This window comes from Anabrus simplex, chromosome 3 (genome assembly GCF_040414725.1).
Source record: "Anabrus simplex isolate iqAnaSimp1 chromosome 3, ASM4041472v1, whole genome shotgun sequence".
NCBI classification, from domain to species: domain Eukaryota; kingdom Metazoa; phylum Arthropoda; class Insecta; order Orthoptera; family Tettigoniidae; genus Anabrus; species Anabrus simplex.
Genome location: NC_090267.1, coordinates 456342556 through 456366762, shown reverse-complemented (window position 1 = coordinate 456366762; position 24207 = coordinate 456342556). Strand labels below are relative to the sequence as shown.

The 24207-nt window shown below is 38.9% G+C and overlaps 1 protein-coding gene across 1 annotated transcript in view; it reads right to left on the bottom strand.

The window, feature by feature from the left end:
- Positions 1-24207, bottom strand: part of kmr (kramer) — a 1412209-nt gene that overhangs the window by 75570 nt on the left and 1312432 nt on the right. The window contains exons 9-14 of the mRNA XM_068226867.1: positions 20113-20396; positions 15950-16117; positions 7344-7436; positions 3054-3278; positions 583-663; positions 297-446 (exon numbers count right to left, since the gene is read on the bottom strand). Coding sequence (XP_068082968.1) covers positions 297-446; positions 583-663; positions 3054-3278; positions 7344-7436; positions 15950-16117; positions 20113-20396 — 1001 coding nt within the window. The remainder of the gene's footprint in view (positions 1-296; positions 447-582; positions 664-3053; positions 3279-7343; positions 7437-15949; positions 16118-20112; positions 20397-24207) is intronic.

Genomic DNA, 24207 nt, shown 5'->3' with positions numbered 1-24207 from the left:
CTGACTCAGATGGGAATCGAACCTCGGACAGCCTGAACTAAAGGCCATCACCCTAACCATTTAGTCATGGACAAATAGTGGGAGTGGGGGGTGGAGATGAGCGGGCTTATATTTAATCAATTAATTTAATGTATAACAATGCCTGAATTTCTGGCCCAGGAAATGCCACTGACTGGAAATCAGATTGTGATTAAAATATTTCACTCAGTAAATATTCAAATAGGGACTGCATCTTTCTGTCGCATGACTGCTGTTAATATGATTTTCTTCATTAAGTTAGTAAGTCCAAGAAGTACCTTGGAATTGTGAGCCAACAACATCCTCACTCGACTGAGCTCTCGTTCAAGAAGACGTTGCTGTTTCCGGTACCTCTCTGCTTCAGCAGGATTTGTCCTTGCAACTTGAAGTTTATGCTTTAGTCCTCCAAGTGCTTTCTCCAACAATTCCTTTTGAAAGAAATGTAAATTACACCATCATTACAAAAAGAAAGGTACAGTACATTAATAGAACCTCAAGAGACATTTCCATGGAGTATATTATCTTCAATTTAAATTAACTATACAGCCACATGCAGTAACATACCTTATCTTGTTGCAGACTTTGCAGAGTACCAGATTCTTCCTGTAGTAGACGATCTAGTCTATACAACTCCTGAACTTTCGCCTGAAAGAAAATAATTTAAGACTTGTACTTTGATACTGGCAGGAATAATAATAATAATAATAATAATAATAATAATAATAATAATAATAATAATAATAATAATAATAATAATAATAATAATAATAATCATCATCATCATCATCATCATCATCATCATCATCATCATGCATGAATAAATTGAAATGGCTTACCATCTGACTAAAAATATCTATAACAAAAGATCAAAATCTCTGAATGCAAAAATCAAACACTATTGCACTGTTATACGGCCAGAGTCTCTATACATGCAGTGGAATGTCTCACCATGAAGAAAAAAGACATGATGGAGAAATTGGAGGCTAAGGAAAGGAAGATTTTGAGGAAAATCTTAGGTCCAGTGAAAGACAACGGCAAGTTTAGGAGACGGCACAACCAGGAGTTGTACTCGCATGTGGAGAAAATAACCAATGTGATGTGGAAAAGGAGGATTATTTTTTATGGACACATGGCCCGAATGAAGTCAACACGGTTAACCAACCGCATTTTCACTTTCCTCCAAGAGAAAAAGGCAAAGGGGGCATGGTTCAGTGAGGTACAGAAAGATCTGCAGGAAGTTGAGATCTCATTTGAAGATATCCAGGAGCGTGACCCACTTAAGAAAAACTCCAAGAACATCAGAGTTTCCAACGAAAGCCGAAGCTGAAAACAGAAAAGGCATGGACGAAAGAGCGAAAGGAGCAACACCGTCTATGAATGAAGGAATACTGGACCAACATTAAAGCTCAAAGGAAACAGTTGAAATGATGTGGTCCTTAGTTGGCCGAAACAAAACATTAATAACAACAACAATAACAATACCAATAATAATAACAACAATAATAATGCATTTTGGATCATTTTTATGCTATTTTTGTGAAACTAAAACTACAGTGATTATAAACATTTCCTCTATATAATTACTGCAATATTTGAGGTGTTATTTTAACAGTTTTATATCAGAAGTTTCCCTTTACCTTTTTTAGGTTAGCTGCAAGAAAATACAACAGTAGTTAAAAATTTGTGTTATGAGTTTGCAATCTAAGCATCCAGACATTTCCCATGACACACCTTTGTAACATAAGGAGGGCCCTCATTATACCCAACATCCACCAGTAACAAAAGCGAAGCAAAAGGACAAGAATAATTTACTGCCATACATTCTGCCTGAACAATACCATTTCTTCAAGAACCTGCTATATGACACTCTCAAAAGGATTTTCTTGGCTTCACAAGAACAAGCAGATACAAGAGAATGCATTTTTCTTTGAATCTGAATTGTATGAGGTAAGTTTCTGTTTGGAAATATTTGTTACAAGCACAGATACGGATAAAATAATAATTATATATTCAAGAAAGGTGCCTTTGCTGGAGAGATGGAGTGTTTACAGTGCACTATGTCTTCTGGTATGGGCTAGAATAAATTTGTTACTTTCATTGACGTGTCTCAGTCTCATCCATGGCTTTGACAACATGAAAGTGACCGAGGTATGAGCAATGCTAGTAATACCATTCCTGCTATGAATGGTGTAAAAATATTGCTCGTAGTGTCAGCTGCGGCATGCATTTCAGTAGGCTTGGCAGACTGATATGTAATAGCAACTTCTCGCTCAGTGAGGAAAGCAACGGGAAACTACCTCGCTCCTCATTTCCCTAGTACGCCTCTTCATTGACACCTAGGCTATCTATGAAAGCTGTTGGCAGAGTGTGGAGGATCAAACCAGCCTTTGGGCTGAATACCCAACATACATACTTTCAAAAAAAATGTTTTCTTTACTGTTTCCTTAATAAAAGCAGGAAGACGAGAATGAATGCAAAAATACAAGTACAATACATTCAGAGCACAAAAGAAATTTTAAAAAATTTTAATAATTTGCTTCACGTCATACCTTATACTATACTTATGGCGATGGGATATGAAAGGGCTAGGAATGGGAAGGAAATGTCTGTGGCCTTAATTAAGACAGCTCCAGAATTTCCTTGGTGTGAAAATGGGAAACCATGGAAAACCATATTCACGGCTGCTGACATTGGGGTTCGAACTCACTATCTCCTGAATACAAGCTCACAGGTGTGTGACCCTAACAGCCTGGCCACTTGCTCAGTCACAAAAGAATAAAGTCTGTAATTTTACTTTTCTACTCAAAGTACAATGTATTTAATTTTACCCTTCTTACTAGAATATATTATACAAATATCTTATACACAGTATCTTGGGTGTTATACAAAAGTTTTAAAATACTGTAAGCTATTCTCTCTAATTAACTATTCTGCAAAATCTTTATATCTATTTCTCTCAAAACTGTCTTATTGGGACTTGATTCCCTTGTGTTCTGAATGCTTTATTTTCAGATTTAAGGGAAATTATATTTTACCTGTAGTTGGCCATGATCAGGACTAAGACGTTCCCAGTCTTTACGTTCTTCTGCCAAAAGGCGTTGTTCTTGAACTTTTTGGTTGAACTCCAGCCTATCACGAACACTAGGTCCCTCTCCTGGTCCGGCCAGGCCTGCTTGCAGCTGGGTAGACGACCCTCGATACAGCGATCCCAGTTTCACCATGTTGTCGACTAGATTCACGAGGGGTTTTCCTTTCTCGTACTGAAATATTAAGAACAGCACATAACAACGATTATTAGTATATTCTCATTTCCACATTTCTTCTGGCATAAATGTACAAATGGTCTATGTTTCTTCACTTCGATTAATAGGCAATAACTGAGAATTCATAAACCAAATGATTGTAAGCAGACTACATTAGGTAGTAGAATATTTTATAATACCACCCAATATAAGATTTTCAGTATGCGCCAGGTATTTGAAAAATGCTACAACAAGAATAAACAGTTGCGTTTATTTGATCTAGCCATTTGCTTTACGTCGCATCGACACTGATAGGTCTTATGGCGATGATGGGATAGGAAAGGCCTAGGAAGTGGAAGGAAGCAGCCATGGCCTTAATTAAGGTACAGCCCCGGCATTTACTTGGTGTGAAAATAGGAAACCACGGAAAACCACCTTCAGGGCTGCCGACAGTGGGGCTCGATAGATTATAGTACTGGATACTGGCCGCACTTAAGCGACTGCAGCTATCGAGCTCGTTCTTTTTTGATCTAGAGAAGATATATAACAGAGTATCGAGGGAAAAGATGTTGATTGTACTGGGAGATTATGTGATGAAGGGAAAATTATTAAAACAGTCAAAGGCATTTATGTAGGCAATTTAGCTGCAGTAAGAATTGATGGTATAATGAGTTCTTGGTTCAAGGTCCTTATAGGGTTTAGACAAGGCCGTAATTTTTCACCTCTGTTGTTTATAGTTTATATGGATCATCTACTGAAAGGTAAAGAGGGATTCAGTTAGATAGAAATGTAAGCAGTTTGGTCTATGGTGTTAATGATGGACCATGCTGAAAGCCTTCAATCTAATATCTTGTAACTTGAAAATAGGTGCAGTGAGTATGATATGAAAATTAGCCTTTGCAAAACTAAAGTGACATCAGTAGGTAAAAAAACTTAACAGAACTGAATGCCAGGTTGTTAACACAAAATTGGAACAGGTAGATCATTTCAAGTATTTAGGATGTGTATTCTCCCAGGATGGTAGTATAGTATGTGAGACTGAATCAAGTTGCACTAAAGCTAATGCAGCGAACTCGCTGTTGCAATCAACAGTATTCTCTAAGAAAGAAATCAGTTCCCTGACAAACCTATCTTTACACCGGTCTGTTTTCAGACCAACTTTGCTGTATGGGCGTAAAAGCTGGGTGGACTCACAATATCATATTGATAAGCTAAATGTACCAGAGATGAAAGTAGCAAGAACAATCGCTGGTACAAACAGGTGGGAACAATACTAGGAGTGTACTTGGGATGAAGTGGTATGCATAAACCAGCTTCGATGATGTGGTCACATGAGGCAAATGAAGGAGTACAGGCTACCAATGAGAATAATGGACTCTTGTCATCTAGAGTAAAAGAAGTAAAAGAAGAAGAAGATGATGATGGTTAGACTCAGTTTCTTTTATAATCTCTTTAAATTCCCCTCTCAGCAGCAGTCTTTCTTTCTGCATCCTTCAGCCCCACCTTAGGCACCCCTTCTCCCCTCCCTCCCCCCTCCCCTCCTCTCCCTAACCACTCCCTTGTTTACATGGCCTGCCTGCTTCCTACAAGAAGTCAGTGCTTGTTCTACGTCAGACATTCGATATACTGTACATTTCACTATAGAGGTGAGTCTTATAAATAATTTTTCTCCTTTTTAATTTATTTTCTGTGTGCTTGTTCATTCCTATTTCTGGCTATCATTTCCAGATTTACTTCTTTGCCTGAGGTCCTAAGGCAACTTAAAGACATCATATGTATGACAAGAAGATCACAACCATAATTTTTATTATTATAATATGTATTTTAGTCCTTCTTCTTCTCCTCTTCTTCTTCTTCTTCTTCTCCTTCTTGCAGTAAGGCCTACTAGGGACCACGTTCCAATTTCAATTCTTCATCCTTTATTGTTGTTCCTTCCTTTTCTTCCAATATTCCTTCATTGTTTCACTATGTCTCTTTTTCCTTTCTTCAGACCACTTTGTGCCAGTTTTCTTTGCCTCCCTCCCTTGGAATCCTTCCATCTTTAAAACTTTCTTCCTGAAAATTTCTCTTTCCATGTCTTCTTCTTCTCCTTCTTCTTCTTCTTCTCTGATGTTCTTTCTTTCCAAGATCTTTTTTGATCTCTTGAATCCAGGTGGTTGTTGACTTTTTCTTCCAAAGATATGTGAAGATCTTTTTGGTTGGTCCACTGTCGTCCATTCTGTAAATTTGTCCAAAGTATTTTAATGTTATAATTATTTCTGCAACACTGTCTCTTTGTCTGGTATACATGTATGTTTTAGTTCTCACATGATCTGTTTAATTTTTATTTGGCTGAAGATGGCCACTAAGCAGCTGAAACTAGTCCCAAGACTGATGTAATATTATTTACTTGATGTATGACAAGAAGATCATAACCATAATTTTTATTATTATAATATGTATTTTATGTATTGAAGAGGCCACTGACAATGCATCATCTGTCAGGTGTCTTCTCAATGATGCATACTGATGAGGTATTGTCAGTTGGTCCTATAAATGTTTAAAGTTTGTTATCATAGTTCATGTAATGTAGTATTCTTTACTTTGGAGATGTCAAAGTGACAGAATTTTGTCCCTCAGGAATTCTTTTACATGCCAGGAAATCTACTGACAAGAGGTTGACATATTTGAGCGCCTTCAGATACCATCTGACTAAGCCAGGATTGAACCTGCTAAGTTGGGGTCAGAAGGCTAGTGCCTCAACAGTCTGAGCCACTCAACCCGGGATATGGAGTGTGGGCATACAGTGCTGCTGATGGTGAATCACCTGTCAGGTGAGAAGGAGGAGGACGAGAAGAAGAAGAAGAAGAAGACGAAGAATAATAAGAAGAAGGCCTCAGCTACCGTGCATATTTTGATTTGAGGCCATTTAGACTGCCTGAATATCAGTTCTGATAAGCAGATTCCTTGGTGTTATTCAACCAGAGTAGGGTATGTGCCGACACCCAATTTCACCCTCTCCCTGTGTCATTATCATCCCACATACAGATGCACAGGTCGCCCATGGGAGTGAAATAGAACGACTCGCACCAGGTGAGCTGAACATGTCCTCTGACAGTCCTCGGATACACCTGGCACTGAAAGCCATTTTTATATTTATTACCTGATCTACGTCATGATTTGCTAGAGACACGGAATTTTAAGTGCATGCATAAAGTGGAAGCAAAACAACCTGAGACATTTAGAAAGAATACTATACGTAAGTCCAGAATAGGTAACACCGTCACGCATTGTACGGATGGTTCTTCAGATTAGCCACCGAGTGTTTAAGTTAATGCAGTACTCTTTATTTTCTTATAAGGTATATAGTTCTTGAAGGCTAGAACTACCTTTAAATAAATAAATGCATAAATAAATAAGTAAATAAATAAATAAATAAATAAATAAATAAATAAATAAATAAATAAATACATTTCAAAACAGAGATAATCCACCTGACAGCCATTCCTAGAGGGAATCTAAATGATCAGCCTCCTAATCACGTCATATGAACAATATTTAAATAGTTTTATCTGTTATTTAGACGCAAGTGGGGGTTTGAGTTATGACTCAAAATTGAAATTTTCAATCATCGGTTGGACTCTGATTTTAATGAGGGGAAAAAAGAAATTCAATACATGTTACTTCAGATCAGGGAGTACAAATGGTGTCTAACAAGTGCCGACAAATCTGCCGTATAATCTTGTATGCATGACCATCACCTGATATGGGGTCTGGGGTGAGACAAAATTATATGGCATGTTCTTATGGGTGGATGCCCTTCCTGATGCCAACCTCAGTTGAGGAGCTAATGAAGATGAAATGAATGATCAATAATTAAATTGGGAAAGAAGAAGAAATTGTATAGGAACTGTCCTGGCATTTGCCTGGTTTGTGTGGAAGTAAAAACAGGAGACCACAGAAAGCCATTCTCAGGACAACCGACGGTGGTCTCTAAAATGCAGAGCTTGGCTCTGTAGCCATACACATTAACACAGATGGCCACTCCACTCAGTGCTATTTAATCTTGCAGCCCCAAAAAGTTTCACATTCTAAATTACTGACCTGTTTCTCGAGCTCCAAAAGATGTTTCTTCAGTTCTTCTAATTTCTTTAAATGTTCAAGTCTCTTTGGTGTTTCTAACTCTGCCAGGCGAGCCTGAAACAATCAACAATTCATCATCATATAATTCTTCTTTCTCTCCATATCCCATGTAAATAACTAGCAATGTTATGAAAAGAGTCATTAATTGGCATATAAGACATATTCAAGATTTCCTGTAAATGAAAACAAAGATTTATAATTCATCATCCAGATTCATTAACAGTATGTTTCTACAAACAGTTTTTAGCTCAGAACTGTGTTTGAAAATAGTAAGGAAATAATAAAAGAGAACAATGAAAGAAGAATTATTTTGACAATCAGAATATTTTGTAAAATTTTGCTTGTTACTTTGGAGCTATAAAATTAAAAAAAAGAAATCTTGGTGTTGAAGTATTAGGCCCTAACAGTGCAAATCATATCAAGTCATTGAGAAACTTATGTGGAACATACAAGGTATGAATAGTTAAATAAGAAGGGGTTTTCTACAGAAATAATGAAGCTATGTTTCTCACAACACACAGTAGTTTTGAACTGGTCTACAAAAGAAGAAATCCACTACAAGAATACTACATTTAGTCAAAACATGCTCTGCTTTTTAAGAATCCTATCCTAGTGTTTAAGTCTATTTTCAGACCGACTTTGCTGTACAAGAGTGAAAGCTGGCTGGACTCAGGATATCTTATAAGTTAGAAGTAACATATATGAAAGTAGTGAGAATGATTAGAATTACATTTACTCCAAGCTCCCTTTCTCAATATTTCCAAGTGTTTTTGGAAGCATAAGAAATTATATATTTTTCTTCCCTCTCACACTATTCAACAGACATGCAATGACTGGCCATGCACAATCTTATAGTGTTAGAGGCACCCATTTGTGGTGAACATTTTTGCATAATTTAGTCATTCTTTTATAAATTATTTCAGTACATGTGAAGCTATTGTTTTAATTTTCTCAATAGTTTTGCTAATTTCAGTATATGTTAAGCTAATTTTTTATTTTCTCAATAGTTATGCTAAATTTTATTTCCACTTCTCAGTAAAACATAATTTTTTATTATTACATATGTACAAGAATCATGAGAGTTATACTTCAGCTGAAAATGCATATTACATATTGTATCACTGGATCCTCTCAGGACATGGGTACAATATATCAAAGCATGGATATTTGGAAAAATGTCATGCTGCCACTTCAACAAGTAGGGCCTTGTATATGTACATAATTAAGGTGCACTTCAATCCGTAAATGATACGAGATACCATGAGCTGCATATTACTGGGAGTCAGAACTATTCTCCCATCAGATATTAGATCAAAATACGTGGAAAATGACGTCTCAGTATCAACATTATTGACTGCGATCCATTACGCCTTCCCTGCAGCTTGTATAGAGATGAAATTAATAATTCATTAAATTAAACACTGAGTGGCTATTCTGGAGAAACATCTCTACAATGTGTGACAATGCTACCTACCTATTAAACATGTCCTCTGAGGGATTTCTGATTTCAGGGAAAGAAGAATGGAATGACATCAATATTTTTACCTGCTCTACATGATCCTTAAACACCGTGTATGGTTCAAGATATTCTTATGAAGAAAATTATCATAGGATGAGAATTTGCTTTTTTAGACGAGAAATTTTATCATTTTCTAAATCACCTTTCATTATGCTTCTTAAATCAAAGAGTTATTCCGCATAATTTAATCAATTATTCCTCAATTTTTTAAAGGCAATTAGCTTCATGTTTTCAGCAAATTTTGTAAAATTGCGCAAAAATGTTGCAATTTCGCGCTTTGTGAAAAACAGGTGCCTCTATATATGGATAATCCTGTACAGTAATTTTCTTAGTCATGCACTTGGAAGGTTATGAACTACGTGAAAGTGAAGCGATCGTAGTGAAGACATTTGTTCCTCTTTCCAGATGGGCTAATAAGCAAGATTAAGAAGTATTGTTATAGAGAGTAAATCCAATCAAAACTATACAAAATATCTCATGCTAACCAAAATTCACATCCAAGCAATTAATTAAAATGGTATAAAATTATTAAGGTAATAATTAATTTTCAAGGAAACATGTAAACGAAGGAATAAAGTCTCAGCGATGTACAAGAAGATAGGGCTTTATAACTCTGAAAAAAAAATCTTTGTTCTTTTCAAGCACAAAAGAGGTGATGGAAAGTATCAGTCTTCAAGTCGTTATTGATTTGGAGGGAAAGGCATTGTATTGTTCTTTTATTCTAGCTGAGTTAAGTATCAATCAAGCTATTCTGTTCTGTTCCGTACTACGGTATTTTACATCCTAGTATTTAATAGAGGATCATTAAAGAAGAATGTTGACATTGTAGAAAATTATCACCCTAAAACTGGGCGAGGCATCGAAGTAATGTAAGTTTCAAGACATTATGTAGATTTTAGATAAGTTCAATGGATGATATACCGGGTGTCTTACCTAAGACTAGTCAGGTGGTTTTTCTCTGGTGTTTCGAAAGATAATTTCAATTTCAGATAAAAATTGCTCACCTTGTACGTAATGCGACGTCCAGTGTTAACGGAAAATTTCGTTTTCTAATCAAGAAATTAAGAAAACGGCTTGCCTATCTATATTAGGATATTATATATATTTCACTCATTCACTTTTGTTTTCAAATAGAGACTATGCTACCGACAGTGGACCTCCAAGCTGTTCTGGGGGGAAATAATTAAACATAAATAACAGAGATGATCATAGCTGAAAGGAAAGTTTCAAACAATTATCTTCAAGAACATTCTAAGTGACCAGTTTCCTGCAAGCACTAAAAGATTTGTACATACCTACAAGATTTTAAAGAAATATTTATTGGAAACTGCACCAAGATATATAACTGAAAAATACAATTCACAACTTTGATAGTTAAATAGGGTCAAGTCTAAACTAAGCAGCAAACACTTTTCCACTGAAATAAACTATATTAAATACACGACAATCTACTGTATACCGGTACATATTATGCTAAGAAGATGTGCAGTAATAATATAATTGGAAATTCAGGAACACATTTGTGCTATGTAAGATGATTTGTTTTGAAAAATTCAATTTTGAGATTAGTTAGTAAGCAGCTTCCTGAAAAAGAAAGCTGAATTATCACTTTGAAAACACAAGCTCATAGCAAATTCTTGGGAGATTGTAAGAACGTCCTTGCAACTAAAATGTTCTCAATGTTTATAAACTTTTTATAGCCAGTATTATCAACAAAGTGTTTCACTGACTTTGTCATTAATTTTCAAGAATGAGAAAGATGATAGATATGAACAATTCAGCAATCAATCAGTCGCCACTGATCTGCATTTAGGGCTGTTGCCCAGATAGTAGATTCCTACTCTGTTCTTAACTGATTTCAAAGAAGTTGAAAACTTACCACAACTCCCTTGATAAATTATTCCAAATCCTAATTTCTCGTCCCATAAATTAATATTTGCCCCAAATTGCCCTCTTGAATTCCAACTTTATCTCCATATTATTATCTCTCCTACTCTTGAAAGCTCCATTCAAGTTTATTCGTTTACTAATGTCACTCCACGCCATCTCTACACCGACAGCTCGGAACATATAACTTAGCCGAGCTTCTCGTCTCCGTACTTTCAAGTCTTTCCAGCCCAAAGTTTTCAACATTCTCATAAGACTACTCCTTTGTTGGAAATCGCCCAGAACAAATCGTGCAGCTTCCTTTCCAGTTCTCGTATCAAGTAGTCTTGGTATGGGGTCCCATGCAATGGAACCATGCTCTAATTAGGGTCATACCACAGACCTGTAGGCCCTCTCCTTTACATACTTACTACAACCCCTGAATTTTCTCATAACCATGTGAAGAGATCTGTAACATTTCTTATCAAGCTCATTAACTCAATGAAGATCTTTCCTTATATTAACACCCAGGTACTGATAGAGCTCCCGACGGGATACTATCAGCCGATCAACACAGTAATTCAAACTGAGAGAACTTTTTCCTGACTTTTTATCCCGTTTACTATCATACCATTGTCTGCTGTCCATCTCGCAACATTGTCCATGTCCCCCTGCAGTCACTCACAATCCTCCAACTCATTTACTACTCTATACAGTACAACATCGTCCGCAAAAGCCGTACCCGTGATTCTCTTTCTTTATTCATATCACTTATATATACGAAAAAATAATGGTTCAATAACGCTGCCCTGCGGGACCCCCGTCTTAATCGTTCCAGGGTTAGATAACACTGCACCTACCCTAATCCTCAAAGTTCTATTTTCTAGATATTTAGCCACTCATTCAATTACTCTTGTGTTTAGTCCAATAGCCCTAAATTGTGTGAGTAATCTCCCACGATCTACACTATCATCCACTACAAGGACCTCTTCCACTAATAACTTTTCTTTGATCAGATGTTAGATCGTTAGTGGATCATCCACTGCTCCAAAAATAATCTGTCATTAGTTTATGGGCATCTTCACCCCATGCAAGCAAAGAAAATGTCACCAGTTTATAGCAGTACACTACAGAAACATTTTGCGCCTACACCAGTTTCCACTAATGAAGGATAAATACAAATTAACCTTACTCTCCCATGCAGATCTGTTATGTGCCTGAGGTGTTTGTAGTACAACCTGTCTGTTGAACAGGGAAATTTAGGTGTGAAGTGTCCTGAAAAAACAATTCAACAGAATGAGTAATGGGGATCATGGAAATGAGCTCTAATGGGATAATGTGTTGACCATGTTAACCTCTTGTTTTGTGAATCAACATGTATTTTTCAAGTCGTTCCAATAGTTGGATAGGCTCCAAAAATCAAGAAAATGTGTCCTTTCGTAGTAACTACGTATTGACTTGAGAATTACAGTAACCCTGTAAACTTCTTTCTTTCTTTCTTTCTTTCTTTCTTTCTTTCTTGCCGGGCTGAGTGGCTCAGACGGTTGAGGCGCTGGCCTTCTGACCCCAACTTGAGAGGTTCGATCCTGGTTCAGTCCGGCGGTATTTAAAGGTGCTCTCATACGTCAGCCTCGTGTCGGTAGATTTACTCGCACGTAAAAGAACTCCTACGGGACAACATTCCAGCACCTCGGCGTCTCTGACAACCGTAAAAGTAGTTAGTGGGACGTAAAGCAATTATTATTATTATTATTATTATTATTATTATTATTATTATTATTATTATTATTATTATTATTCTTTCTTTCTTGCGAACCGGCCAAACTTAGGACCACGCCAATACCACTTCACTTCCTTCTTAACATCCCTTCTTCCTTCCTCTTTCTCCACAGTGCCTTTATTCTTTCGGGATGTTGCGCTCTTCTCTCTTCAGTCCATCGTCTCCTCTGCGCTCTTTCTTTTCTTCAACAAGAACTTTTATGTTGGAAAGTCTTTTTCTGAATTGGTCTCCATCACGACATTCTTCATATGCAATTCCTAACGTCTCGAGTTCCTCCTTCATTTGCTTGGCATATCCCCCCTTTCCTTCTTTCTTTCTTTCTTGTTGCCTTTCCCGTTTGTTGTTCAACTTATACCTGGAATAGATTACTGGAAAATGCTCAGATGGAAAAGGAGGAGTGTGTATTGGTTGAAAGAGAATAGAATGTATAAGGTTTGCCGATGACATGGTGTTATTAGCAGAATGCGAAAGAAGTTTAAATAAAATGCTGCTGCTGATGATGATGTTTGTTGTTTAAAGGGGCCTAACAGCTAGGTCATCGGCGCCTAATGGTACGAGGTGCAACAAAATGAAAATTAAAACTTCAAAATGTATCCACTGACTAGAATCTGAAACGAATAATGATAAAAAATGATCGTGAAACAAAAAACAATCAGTGGAACAAATTCACAATGTCTTAATTTCTAGTATGATGCTTATTGTCTAAAGGGGTCCAAAATCCAGGTCACCAGCCCCTCACACTGGCACTAATTACTAGTAAAGCAGAACTATGGTGTTCCTCCTATACTGGTAATAATCACAGGTAACGTAGACTCATGGTGTTTCTCACATGGTGCTGGTACTAATCACAGGTAATGCAGACCCGTGGTATATCACACACAATGGTACCACTCAGAGGCAACACAAACCCATGGTATTTCGCGCATAAGCTTACTACTCACAAGCAATGCAGACCCATAGTGTTCCGCACAGAGTGGAAATAATTACGGGAGTCGGTATTCCCGTGGTGTTCTTCACTTTGTCGAACTAATCACAGGCCACGTATAGGCAATGTAGATCCACGGTGTATCACACATTATGGCACCACCCAAAGACAACACAGACCCATGGTGTTCTCCATATAATGGTACTACTCCCAGAGTAATTCTCCCCCGTTGATACTAATCACTAGGGTCCGGATGTTTATGCAGTAATAGGTTAGAATGCAAATTTACTGAAGCGAGTAACACGTAGAGTCTACCAACAAGACGGTAATGCTATGAGGTTCGCATAAACATTAGGGGTTCGGCCCATTAGAACCCCATAAACTTTATGTTACTCCCACTACATTACGTTAGAGCGGGCTAGTCGACATTTCCTTAGTAATAATAATAATAATAATAATAATCGTATGGCCTCAGCTACCGTTTGCAGACATTTCGATTTGACGCCATCTGGCTGTCTGCTCGTCAATTTCGACGTTCCGGTTTACTCTGTCTGCCATCTAGCGGACCTAGAATAAACCGGATCTCTCTTGGGCGTCTATGGCTGAGATTTTAATTAATTTTGTCGGGTAAATACCAAATGTATCACCAGAGATCTTTTACATGCCGACATCGTACGACATGGAGTGTCGATTGGACTTTTTTCCGCCCTTCAAAAATCCGACTACCTCTGCCGGGTTTGAACCCGCTATCTTGGGATTTCCTTAGTAACAAGATTATTTAGTAGGAAATGTCGACTAGCCCGCTCTAACGTAATGTAGTGAGAGTAACATAAATCCTAGATGTTCTAATGGGACGAACCCCTTACGTTTATGCAATTCTCATAGCACTACCGTGGTACGGGTAGACTCTACTTGTCACTCGCTTCAGTAAGTTTGCATTCTAACCTATTACTGCATAAACATCCGGGCCCTACTAATCAAAAGCCCAGCTAGAGGCATTAGCGGTTCACGATCCTTAGGTAGTAGTGATTATTGCTCTAAAAGGGAGCACAACCAGGCACATGTAGTATTATTAGGCCTAATGTCAAGTAAAGTCGACACATGATGTTCATCGTGTAATGGTACTAATCACAAGTAGTCTCATAGTTTTAATGGCATCATCCCTTCGTCACCTATTTTAGTCGCCTCTTATGACAGGTAGGGAATACCGTGGGTGTATTCTTCGTCTGTATCCACCACCCACAGGAGATAAATAAAATGCTAAAAGATAAGAACGAAGCTTATGTGGAGTATGGGATGAGAATCAATACACCAAAAACCAAGAGTATGTTGATCGGTAAAGGAAGAAAACGGGCAAATATCAAGATAGGGCAAGTTAATATCAACCAAGTAAGAGCTTTCAAATATCTTTGGAATGCAATAAATGAATACTTGAGATGCCATCAGGAGGTGAAAAGTCGTATTGCTGTAGCAAAGGAAACATCCATTTGGAAGAGGAGATTATTATGCGGCAAATTAGATAAAGGTTTGAGAAAACCACTTTGTAAACGATTTGTTTGGAGTGTGGCATTATATGGCCACAGACCTGAACATTGAGAAGAGAAGATGAAAATACGCTAGAAGCATTTTTGAGATGTGGGTGTGGAGGAGAATAGAGAGAATAAGCTGGATGGAAATAGTGAGAAATGTAAAACTATTCGAAAAGGTTGGTGAGAATAGAAGATTGCTGCAAGTTATAAGAAGAAGAACTGCATGTAACACTTGCTGAGAAGGGAGTGTTTGTTAACGGAAGCACTTGAAGGATTAGTAAGAGCTGAAATGCTGAAATGCTGACCAACCTGAGCCTCTATCTCCATGTGACATGTCTCCATGGCTTTGCAAACCCCGGCACTTTGTCTTCTCAGCTGGATAAGAAGGATGATAGATGACATCAAAGGAGGAACTTAAAAGTATCTGAAGAGGGTGACAGAAGACAGGAGAGCATGTAGAAATGCCCTGTGAAAACCTGCCAGCGGGCAGAACACTTGATGATGATGATGATGATGATGATGCTGTAAACTTCTTGTGGTGTCAGAATGTAAACTGCATTTTCATCACATATCTGACATTGCACAATGCCCTTCAGTCGAAACGTGAGAAAACAATATTGCAAAAACATTATCTTGGGTTCCCTTTTAATGAAATAGACTTGTTGAGTTAATTTCTAGTTTTTCTGTAAGTATTCTTCATAATTCTAGGACAACAAGCATATTGAGGACATCTCCACACAGAGGTTGCATCATTTTTAGTAATTGTTCAACATAAAAGAATTAAACAGTTCATTGTGCTAGGAAGAAATTTCCCTCCACCATCATGCTTCAGGATGAGAATGACTTCTTCCAGCTCCTATAACAACAATATTAGATAAAACAAATACTGAAAAAAATGGATGCACAATCCAGGACTACCACCACCACCGTCTTGAAATGCTGACCAACCTGAGCCTCTATCTCCATGTGACATGTCTCCATGGCTTTGCAAACCCCGGCACTTTGTCTTCTCAGCTGGATAAGCAGCAGAACCAGCTCCTCATGGGTACGGCCAAGCAGCTCCCCGGCGGATACGTTAAGACCCCATGGACTGTTGGGTCCTCCACTCCCTCGACCCTATATGTTATACCACTTTAATATGTTGTTCAAAAATACAAGTTTGTCATTTCTGGTGAATTGCCATAATTGGAAAAAGTAATTAAAAAATGCATTAAAATATGACCTTACATTTATGCTTAACCTGTGAATTCCTGTAGAAAGATAAGATTAAAAGGAAAATCACGAAACAGAAAATATTTCACTCAATACCGTTTTGAACTGAAATAGGAACATCTAATGTTACATTTTCTGAAGTTAGTCATTTAAGAGTTTTGAAACATGTGTAATATACAATATTTTCAAGGTGATATAAATATGGATACGTTTTCCTCGCTTAGCTTAAGTAGAATTGAACTTGATAACTATGAGATAATTAAACACAGAAAAAATATATACAGACACATTTACAGATCAGAGAATACACTACATTGTAGAGCAAAACGTAGAACAATTAGCCCCCTTATGAACAGGGCTTTTGGGATCAATAAACAAAACATTATTTTTAAGAGATTTTATGTCGCTGTCGCATCGTTCCAATAGGTCTGCTCCAACCCAAACAGTTTTCTGGTAAGTATACTATAAAACTATCATTATTTGAGGCAGAGTACTCGTATTCTGCAACATTCACATTATTATATTTCAAGAAACATTTCCAAATGCCGCGGAACAGGCTGATGCCTCACCACGACCCGTTCAATGTATACAGCACTGTACCGTAGTTGGACAAATGGATACTTATGCAGTCTGCAGCGCGAATGTGTAGAGTTGGTTGCCTAGAGCAGCTACATCACGGCGGTGGTTTATGCAAGGTACTGCTGGACCTCGGTTATCCTCTTGAACGGCAATGAAAGAAATAATTCACTCGGCAGTTCGGGTTTAAACAAGAAGCATTATTTCCAATTTTTTGACAGTTGATTTCTATAAAGGATATGTACAGAGTGTGCGATAAATGATGTCCAATAATAACCACCCTGTAATTCGCAACTCTTATCCATGATGAAATGAGAGGCAAAGTCAGAAGCGTATTTAGGTTTAGGCAGCTGCCTATGGCGGCGGATTTTAAGAAGTAATTTTAACAATAACGATGTTATTAGCTTTACGTCCCACTAACTACTTTTACGCTTGTCGAAGAGGGGCGGTTTTTAAGCTCTTAGTGTTTTTATTTTATTTTAAACATTTTATTCACTATTCTTGAAAAGAGAAGACGAGCTTAACTCACAATGGAATGGACATGAATAACTTTGGCAACAATCAACCCAAATTTAATGAACGGTCTGGTTACAGAAAGAGGACAAGTTTTGTGTTAATAATAACGTCATTACCGAGAGCGTTGGCCAAGCGGTTAGGGGTGCATAGTTGTGACCTTGCATTTGAGAGATAGTGAGTTCGAACCCCACTGTCGGCACCCCTGAAGGTGATTTTCCGTGGTATCCATTTTTCAAATTAGGAAATGCAAGGGATGTACCTTAATTAAGGCTCACACGTAGCACTTTCCTAACCCATCGTCGCCGTAAGACCTATCTGTGTCGGTGCGAAGTAAAGAAACTTGTTAAAAAAGTAATAACGTCACGTCGTCACAATGAGTCCATTATCAATTTTTTCAGTGTCATGCCTTCCCATGTGATAGCCTTAAACAGCTTATTAAGGTGTGCTAGAAAACTGCAAGAGCATTACGAACTCAACTTTGAGCGACGAGGCTGTTCATTTAAAAGCAACATTGCTTGAAAACCATATTCAAGACATTTTTCTTAATTTAGAGATTGCATCAGGAATATTTTTGTCAACCACCGCCGAGTATTCTTCTTCACTCTCCAAAAGACTCTCGAATTATTTACGGTCATTCATGTCGCAAGATTGAGTCAACATTGCATAGTATAAAACCTCCACGTCCGTCTCTGTAGTGTAGTGGTTGGTGTGATTAGCTGCCACTCCAGAAGGTCTAGGGTCGATTCCCGGCTCTGCCAGGAAATTTGAAAAGTGGAACATGGACTGGAACGGGGTCCACTCATCTAGGGAAGTCAACTGAGTAAAGGGGGTTCGGTTCCAACCTCAGCAATCCTCGAAGTGGTTTTCCGTGGTTTCCCACTTCTTCTTCTTCTCCAGGCGAATGCCGGGATGGTACCTAACTTACGTAAGGCCACGGCTGCTTCCTTCTCTCTTCCTTGCCTATCCATTCCAAACTGTCCGTCCCCCACAAGACCTCTGTTCAGAAAAGCAGGTAAGGACGTGTAGGAGAGGTACTGGCCCTCCTAACCAGTTTCACCCTAGGCCAAATATTTCATGCTCTAGGACACTACCCTTGAGACGGTAAAGGTGGGATCCCTCGCCGAGTCCGCAAAAAAAAAAAAAAAAAAAAAAAAAACATGGACGGTAAACGGATTATAAGGTAGGTAAGGGTGTATTCTGCCCGAAGGCAGGTCCGAACCTCCGTAGAGGTATGCCTGAGCCGGAGTTTACGTACGGTACGGTGGCCAGTTCCTTTCCGCTCCTCCATTCCCTTACCCCCACCAACAGCGCGTGGCAACCCATCCAAATCTTGACCACGCCCAATGTCGCTTAACTTCGGAGATCTCACGGGATCCGGTGTTTCAACACGGCTACGGCCGTTGGCAAACGGATTATATAAATAATAAACCCACCATTCTACGTAAACAACCTGCACTCAGAAAAACTACCGAAAATATTTTCAATTTAGAATTAAATAGATTACCGAGACGATAAATCAATTGTTATCGTACCAATTTTAAACCTTTGAGTGCTAGACAATCGTGTAGGTCCCCGTACATTATACTGCTAAGATCAGGTTTCCTCACCCCTTTCTGGCAGATGCTGAGCAAGTTTAATACGCTATGCCAATCCACCCGGCTTTTAAACATCCACCGAACAGGCCTATCACTTAAACAGAGTTTCAGATACGTATGCTGGTCGTAGACTATGTTTGGGGGACTGTAACACCTGTTAGAGAAGTCAACCATGATTCCCTTTTGCGGTGACGGTTCTTGGGCTCCTTGTTGCTCACTTTCGTTGATATAAGCTTGACTCTATATGACGGAACTTTTCAACGATATAAGACAGCTAACATTGTTCTGTTATTTGGTGCCTCCTTATGAAATCGCTCTCCTCGTACTGTTCTTGAACGTGAAGCAAATTCGACCCATTCCGACGCCTCACTCCGTATGACCGGAAATAATGTTCCAAAATAAACACCTTGAAGCCTCCGTGGCTCAGGCGGCAGCGCGCCGGCCTTTCACCGCTGGGTTCGGCGGTTCCAATCCCGGTCACTCCATGCGAGATCTGTGCTGGACAAAGCGGAGGCGGGACAAGTTTTTCTCCGTGTACTGCAGTTTTACCTGTCAGCTTGCATTCTAGCAACACACTCCAACATCATTTCATTTCATCTTTCAGTCATTAATCATTGCCCCAGAGGAGTGCGACAGACTTCGGCAACCGGCACAATATTATCGCCGCTAGATGGCGGCTTCATTTATTCCATTCTCGGCCATGGTCAAATGACTGGAAGCAGGCTGTGGATTTTCAATCAACACCTTCTCTTCTTTTGTGAGATCATAATTGCAGAAATCAACACAACACTGAATTCGTGATGTATCAGCATACATACATACATACATACATACATACATACATACATACATACATACATAAACAAACAAACAAACAAACACTTCGTTGCTGGGAAAACGTGGACAGCAGATGAGCAATAATTTCAGTGTCGTTTATTTTGCCTTATACCATACAAAAATTATTATTTTTAAGTCATGGTGCGCCAAATGAAATTAAATAGGGACATTTTGACGCCCCGGAAAAGCCTTTTGGGACGACGAGACAAGGTTTCGAAAAAAAAGGGATGCTCCCGTATTTTACAAGCCAAACATCGAACTGGATGTCGTACTTGACACTGTAGCCTAAGGGTTAACCACACTCTACGTACTTTTCATAGAGTACACCAACTTTTTAATCCGGTATATAAAATAATGCCAACAGGGGACACTTACCCTCTTGCCTTGGCCCTCGGCAGGTTCCCCTCTCTCTTTGGGTGTCGGATCCCCATGCGGCGGAGCTCCCGGCGGCCCCGTATGATTCGCTACGGGAGCCGGAGCTGAACTCTTAGTGGTGCCGCTGCTTTGGTCTGCCGGGATTAAGGAAGCTGTGGTCTTGTCTTCGGAGGTAAGCGTGATGGCTGGTGGTTGAGAGTTCTTCAGCTGCTGCTGGATGGAGATGGCCGACACCGCTCGAGGGGGCAGAGGATCCCGTCCGATCACCGAACCCGAACCTGAAGCTTAGAGAAAATCACCCATTGTTGTTTCCAAAGAGAATGAACATTCTTTACACTTTAATTCATTCTTTTTTTTAATCTAAAATATATTTTCAGTCCTTTATTTACCACACTGCAATCTAAAATGTTCAAACGAAACAGTTTTAAGATGATTGACCAATGAATCAGTTTAAGACACATGCAAATTGAGACGTATACACACATTATTGAAATTTAAACTTAAAATCTAGATTAAGTTCATCCGAAACACAGAGCAATGCAGTTAATAGCTGAATAGGGAATGCAAAAAATGCCAGGTCAACATGAATACATTACTACGAAACACAAATATCCATTAACACAATGTTTAATTTCTAATGATTTGGCAACTCAGCGTTACTCTCTTCTATATTTAATTCTTATTATTAATTAGTTTTTCCCTCGTACTCAGTGAGGGATCCCACCTCTACCGCCTCAAGGGCAGTGACTGGAGAGTGAGAATTTGGTATGGGGATAAAATTGGGAAAGAGGACCAGTGCCTTGCCCAGGTGGCCTCACGTGCTATGCTGAGCAGGGGCCTTGAGGGATAGGAAGATTGGAAGGGATAGACAAGGAAGAGGTAAGGAAGCGACCGTGGCCTTAAGTTATGTACCATCCCGGCATTTGCCTGGAGAAGTTGGAAATCACGAAAAACAACTTCCAGGGTGGCTGAGGTGGGAATAGAACCACCCCTCTATTTAACTGACCTCCCGAGGCTGAGTCGATACCGTTCCACCCCTCGTACCACTTCTTAAATTTTGTGGCAGAGCCGGAAATCGAACCCGGGCCTCCGGGGGTGGCAGCTAATCACACTAACCACGACACCACAGAGGCGCACATTTATTTATTTATTTATTTATTTATTTATTTATTTATTTATGCCGGCCCCGTGGTGTAGGGGTAGCGTGCCTGCCTCTTACCCGGAGGCCCCGGGTTCGATTCCCGGCCAGGTCAGGCATTTTTACCTGGACCTGAGGGCTGGTTCGAGGTCCACTCAGCCTACGTGATTAGAATTGGGGAGCTATCTGACGGTGAGATAGCGGCCCCGGTCTAGAAAGCCAAGAATAACGCCCGAGAGGATTCGTCGTGCTGACCACACGGCACCTCGTAATCTGCAGGTCTTCGGGTTGAGCAGCGGTCGCTTGGTAGGCCAAGGCCCTTCAAGGGCTGTAGTGCCATGGCGTTTGTTTTTGTATTTATTTATTTATTTATTTATTTATTTATTTATTTATTTATTTATTTATTTATTTATTTATTTATTTATTTATTTATTTATTTATTTATTTATTTATTTATTTATTTATTTGAGAACTGTCTCCCATTGGAAATAGTCCCATCGGACTTAATATACTCTCAAAATGTTTTTAAATAACGAATCGTGTATTTTTTCATTTATATACTTGATGGACTAAAATTTGGCAGGATTTCTTTAGCACTACTGTGACGACTTCGTCTCGAATTTCTTCCTAAACGATTCAAAGAATTTTGGAATAACACCGCGTGGCCATATTAGCAATCCTAATACTTATAGATGTTTCAGGTAATTTTTGCCTTTAAATACCCTACAGCTGGCTCGTATATGTTGTTCTTTTCAGGACTTACTTCTCTCCCTTTTTTTTCCAGTTTTAAATCTAATTGTTGGGTCCATAATGAATCCATTTCTGGCGACCCACTTACAAATAGCATCCTTCTTTAACCATACCTCAAACCATACTAACTGAATTATACTCCTACTACCTCATGTAGTGACATAATCATACTGTGGAGTTACATTACAAATATCTGATGTTGCGTCATACCCAACTTAAAATCACCCATTATCGATTCAAGTTAGGTTAGGTACCTTTTTCTTTTTTTACGAAAGTATGCGATAAAGTTTACAAAATGCTTCGTTTTGATGCAAAAACGTCCACCGTTCTCTGAGTTGGGGTAAAAGAATAACAAGCAGGCCGAACGCGATATCTCTAACACTTAAGGAGAGTTTTTTCGAGAAAACCACCACTTTAAGACTTTTTCGAGAGATACAAAAATTACAATCGAGCCAGTAAAATTGAAACTTTAGCCTCTTATATACAAAGGTGTGAACCGTATATATAAGCGTTACATGGTTGGTCATGCTGATAAATAATTTGAAAAAATAATTCGATCTATTATTATTATTACTATTATTATTAACAAATACATAGCAATTGGGAAATAATCCGGTGGGAATGATCACTTACAACAGTGTGATGATAAAATTAAAATATAATTACCCTACAACAACAACTACTTCTACAACAAGAGTACAGCAAGCAATTCCCTGGAAATAATATGTTACACGAAATACTACTAATTTAACATTCTAAATAAAAAAATCATCATATACAAATTCACATATACGTTAAGTATTTCAAAATTTTACACTATGACTTACAGTAGATATCTCGCACCGTTATTTTTCAGTGAATCAGATCACTTCGTGGGCGAATTCAAATGGACTATGCGAGGCTGTTTTGTTCAATCTGTACGTCACTAGACCGGCTTGAGAACAGCAACGGAAGAAGTTGTTCTGCGTTGTAATGCGAGTCGAAGTCCACTGCACACCGGCTGAGCGAACAATTCCGTAAATGATTGATCGTCTAGCAGCTGTCCGACTCGTTGGCTGAATGGTCAGCGTACTGGCCTTCGGTTCAGAGGGTCCCGGGTTCGATTCCCGGCCGGGTCGGGGATTTTAATCGCTTCTGATTAATTCTTCTGGCTCGGGGACTGAGTGTATAGGTCTGTCCCAACACTCTCCTCATCATATTCAGACAACATACTACACTACCAACCACCACAGAAACACGCAATAGTGCTTACATCCCTCCATCGAGGGTTGGCGTCAGGAAGGGCATCCGGCCGTAAAACAGGGCCAAATCCACATGTGCGACGCAGTTCGCACCCGCGACCCCACAGGTGTGGGAAAAGCGGCAGGAAAAGAAGAAGAAAGAAGAAGATTGATCGTCTAGCAGCTAGCGATGCTGAGAAATCAGCATCAACAACAAACACACCGCGGGTTTCCGCCGGTGTCATCGTAGCGTAACTTGGTATGGCGTGATCCTGTTAGTTGGGAGGTCCGTGTTCAAATCTGTCCCATGGCGATGTTTTTTCTCGAACTGGTGCTCTTGATAATAATAATAATACTGTTACTAGCAGTTTCCCGCTGGCTCCGCCCGCAATGTACAAAGTATGGTGTTGTTCGTTGCTATCCTCACGTATGTATTTGCAAAGTTTCGAGTTAATGAAATAAAACACATGATCTGCTGTGGTAATAGAATGCAACATTATGTCAACAAAACACTTGAAAATACATCACACAAAGAAATTTAATTAAACGTTTCTTGGAACAACACTACGCGCCGGACCGTTAAAAAGTCCTTCAAACATCTTCGTCACGGAGACAAATGTACTCATAACTTTTCTCAGCATCTACCAATTTAAGTAGTTATTAACTCAAAAGAAAGCACTTGATCCACTGAGTGTTTTTAGACCAAAATGAACTGCGTACCTCAATTAGAACGAAAGATATGATTGCTTCAATGAGAAAAAATGTTGAAGAAAAGAGACGTCAAATTGAATGTGCACTCATAACTTTCCTCAGAATCAACCAATTTAAATAGTTAAGAGCTGAAATGAAAGAACTTGACACACTGAGTGTTCTTAGGCCAAAACGAACTCCGCACCTCAATTGAAACCAAAGATATCTTGCTTAAAAGAGACGAAAAATTGAAAAATCAAATAATTTGGGGAAGGCGGAAGTGCATGAATACATTTT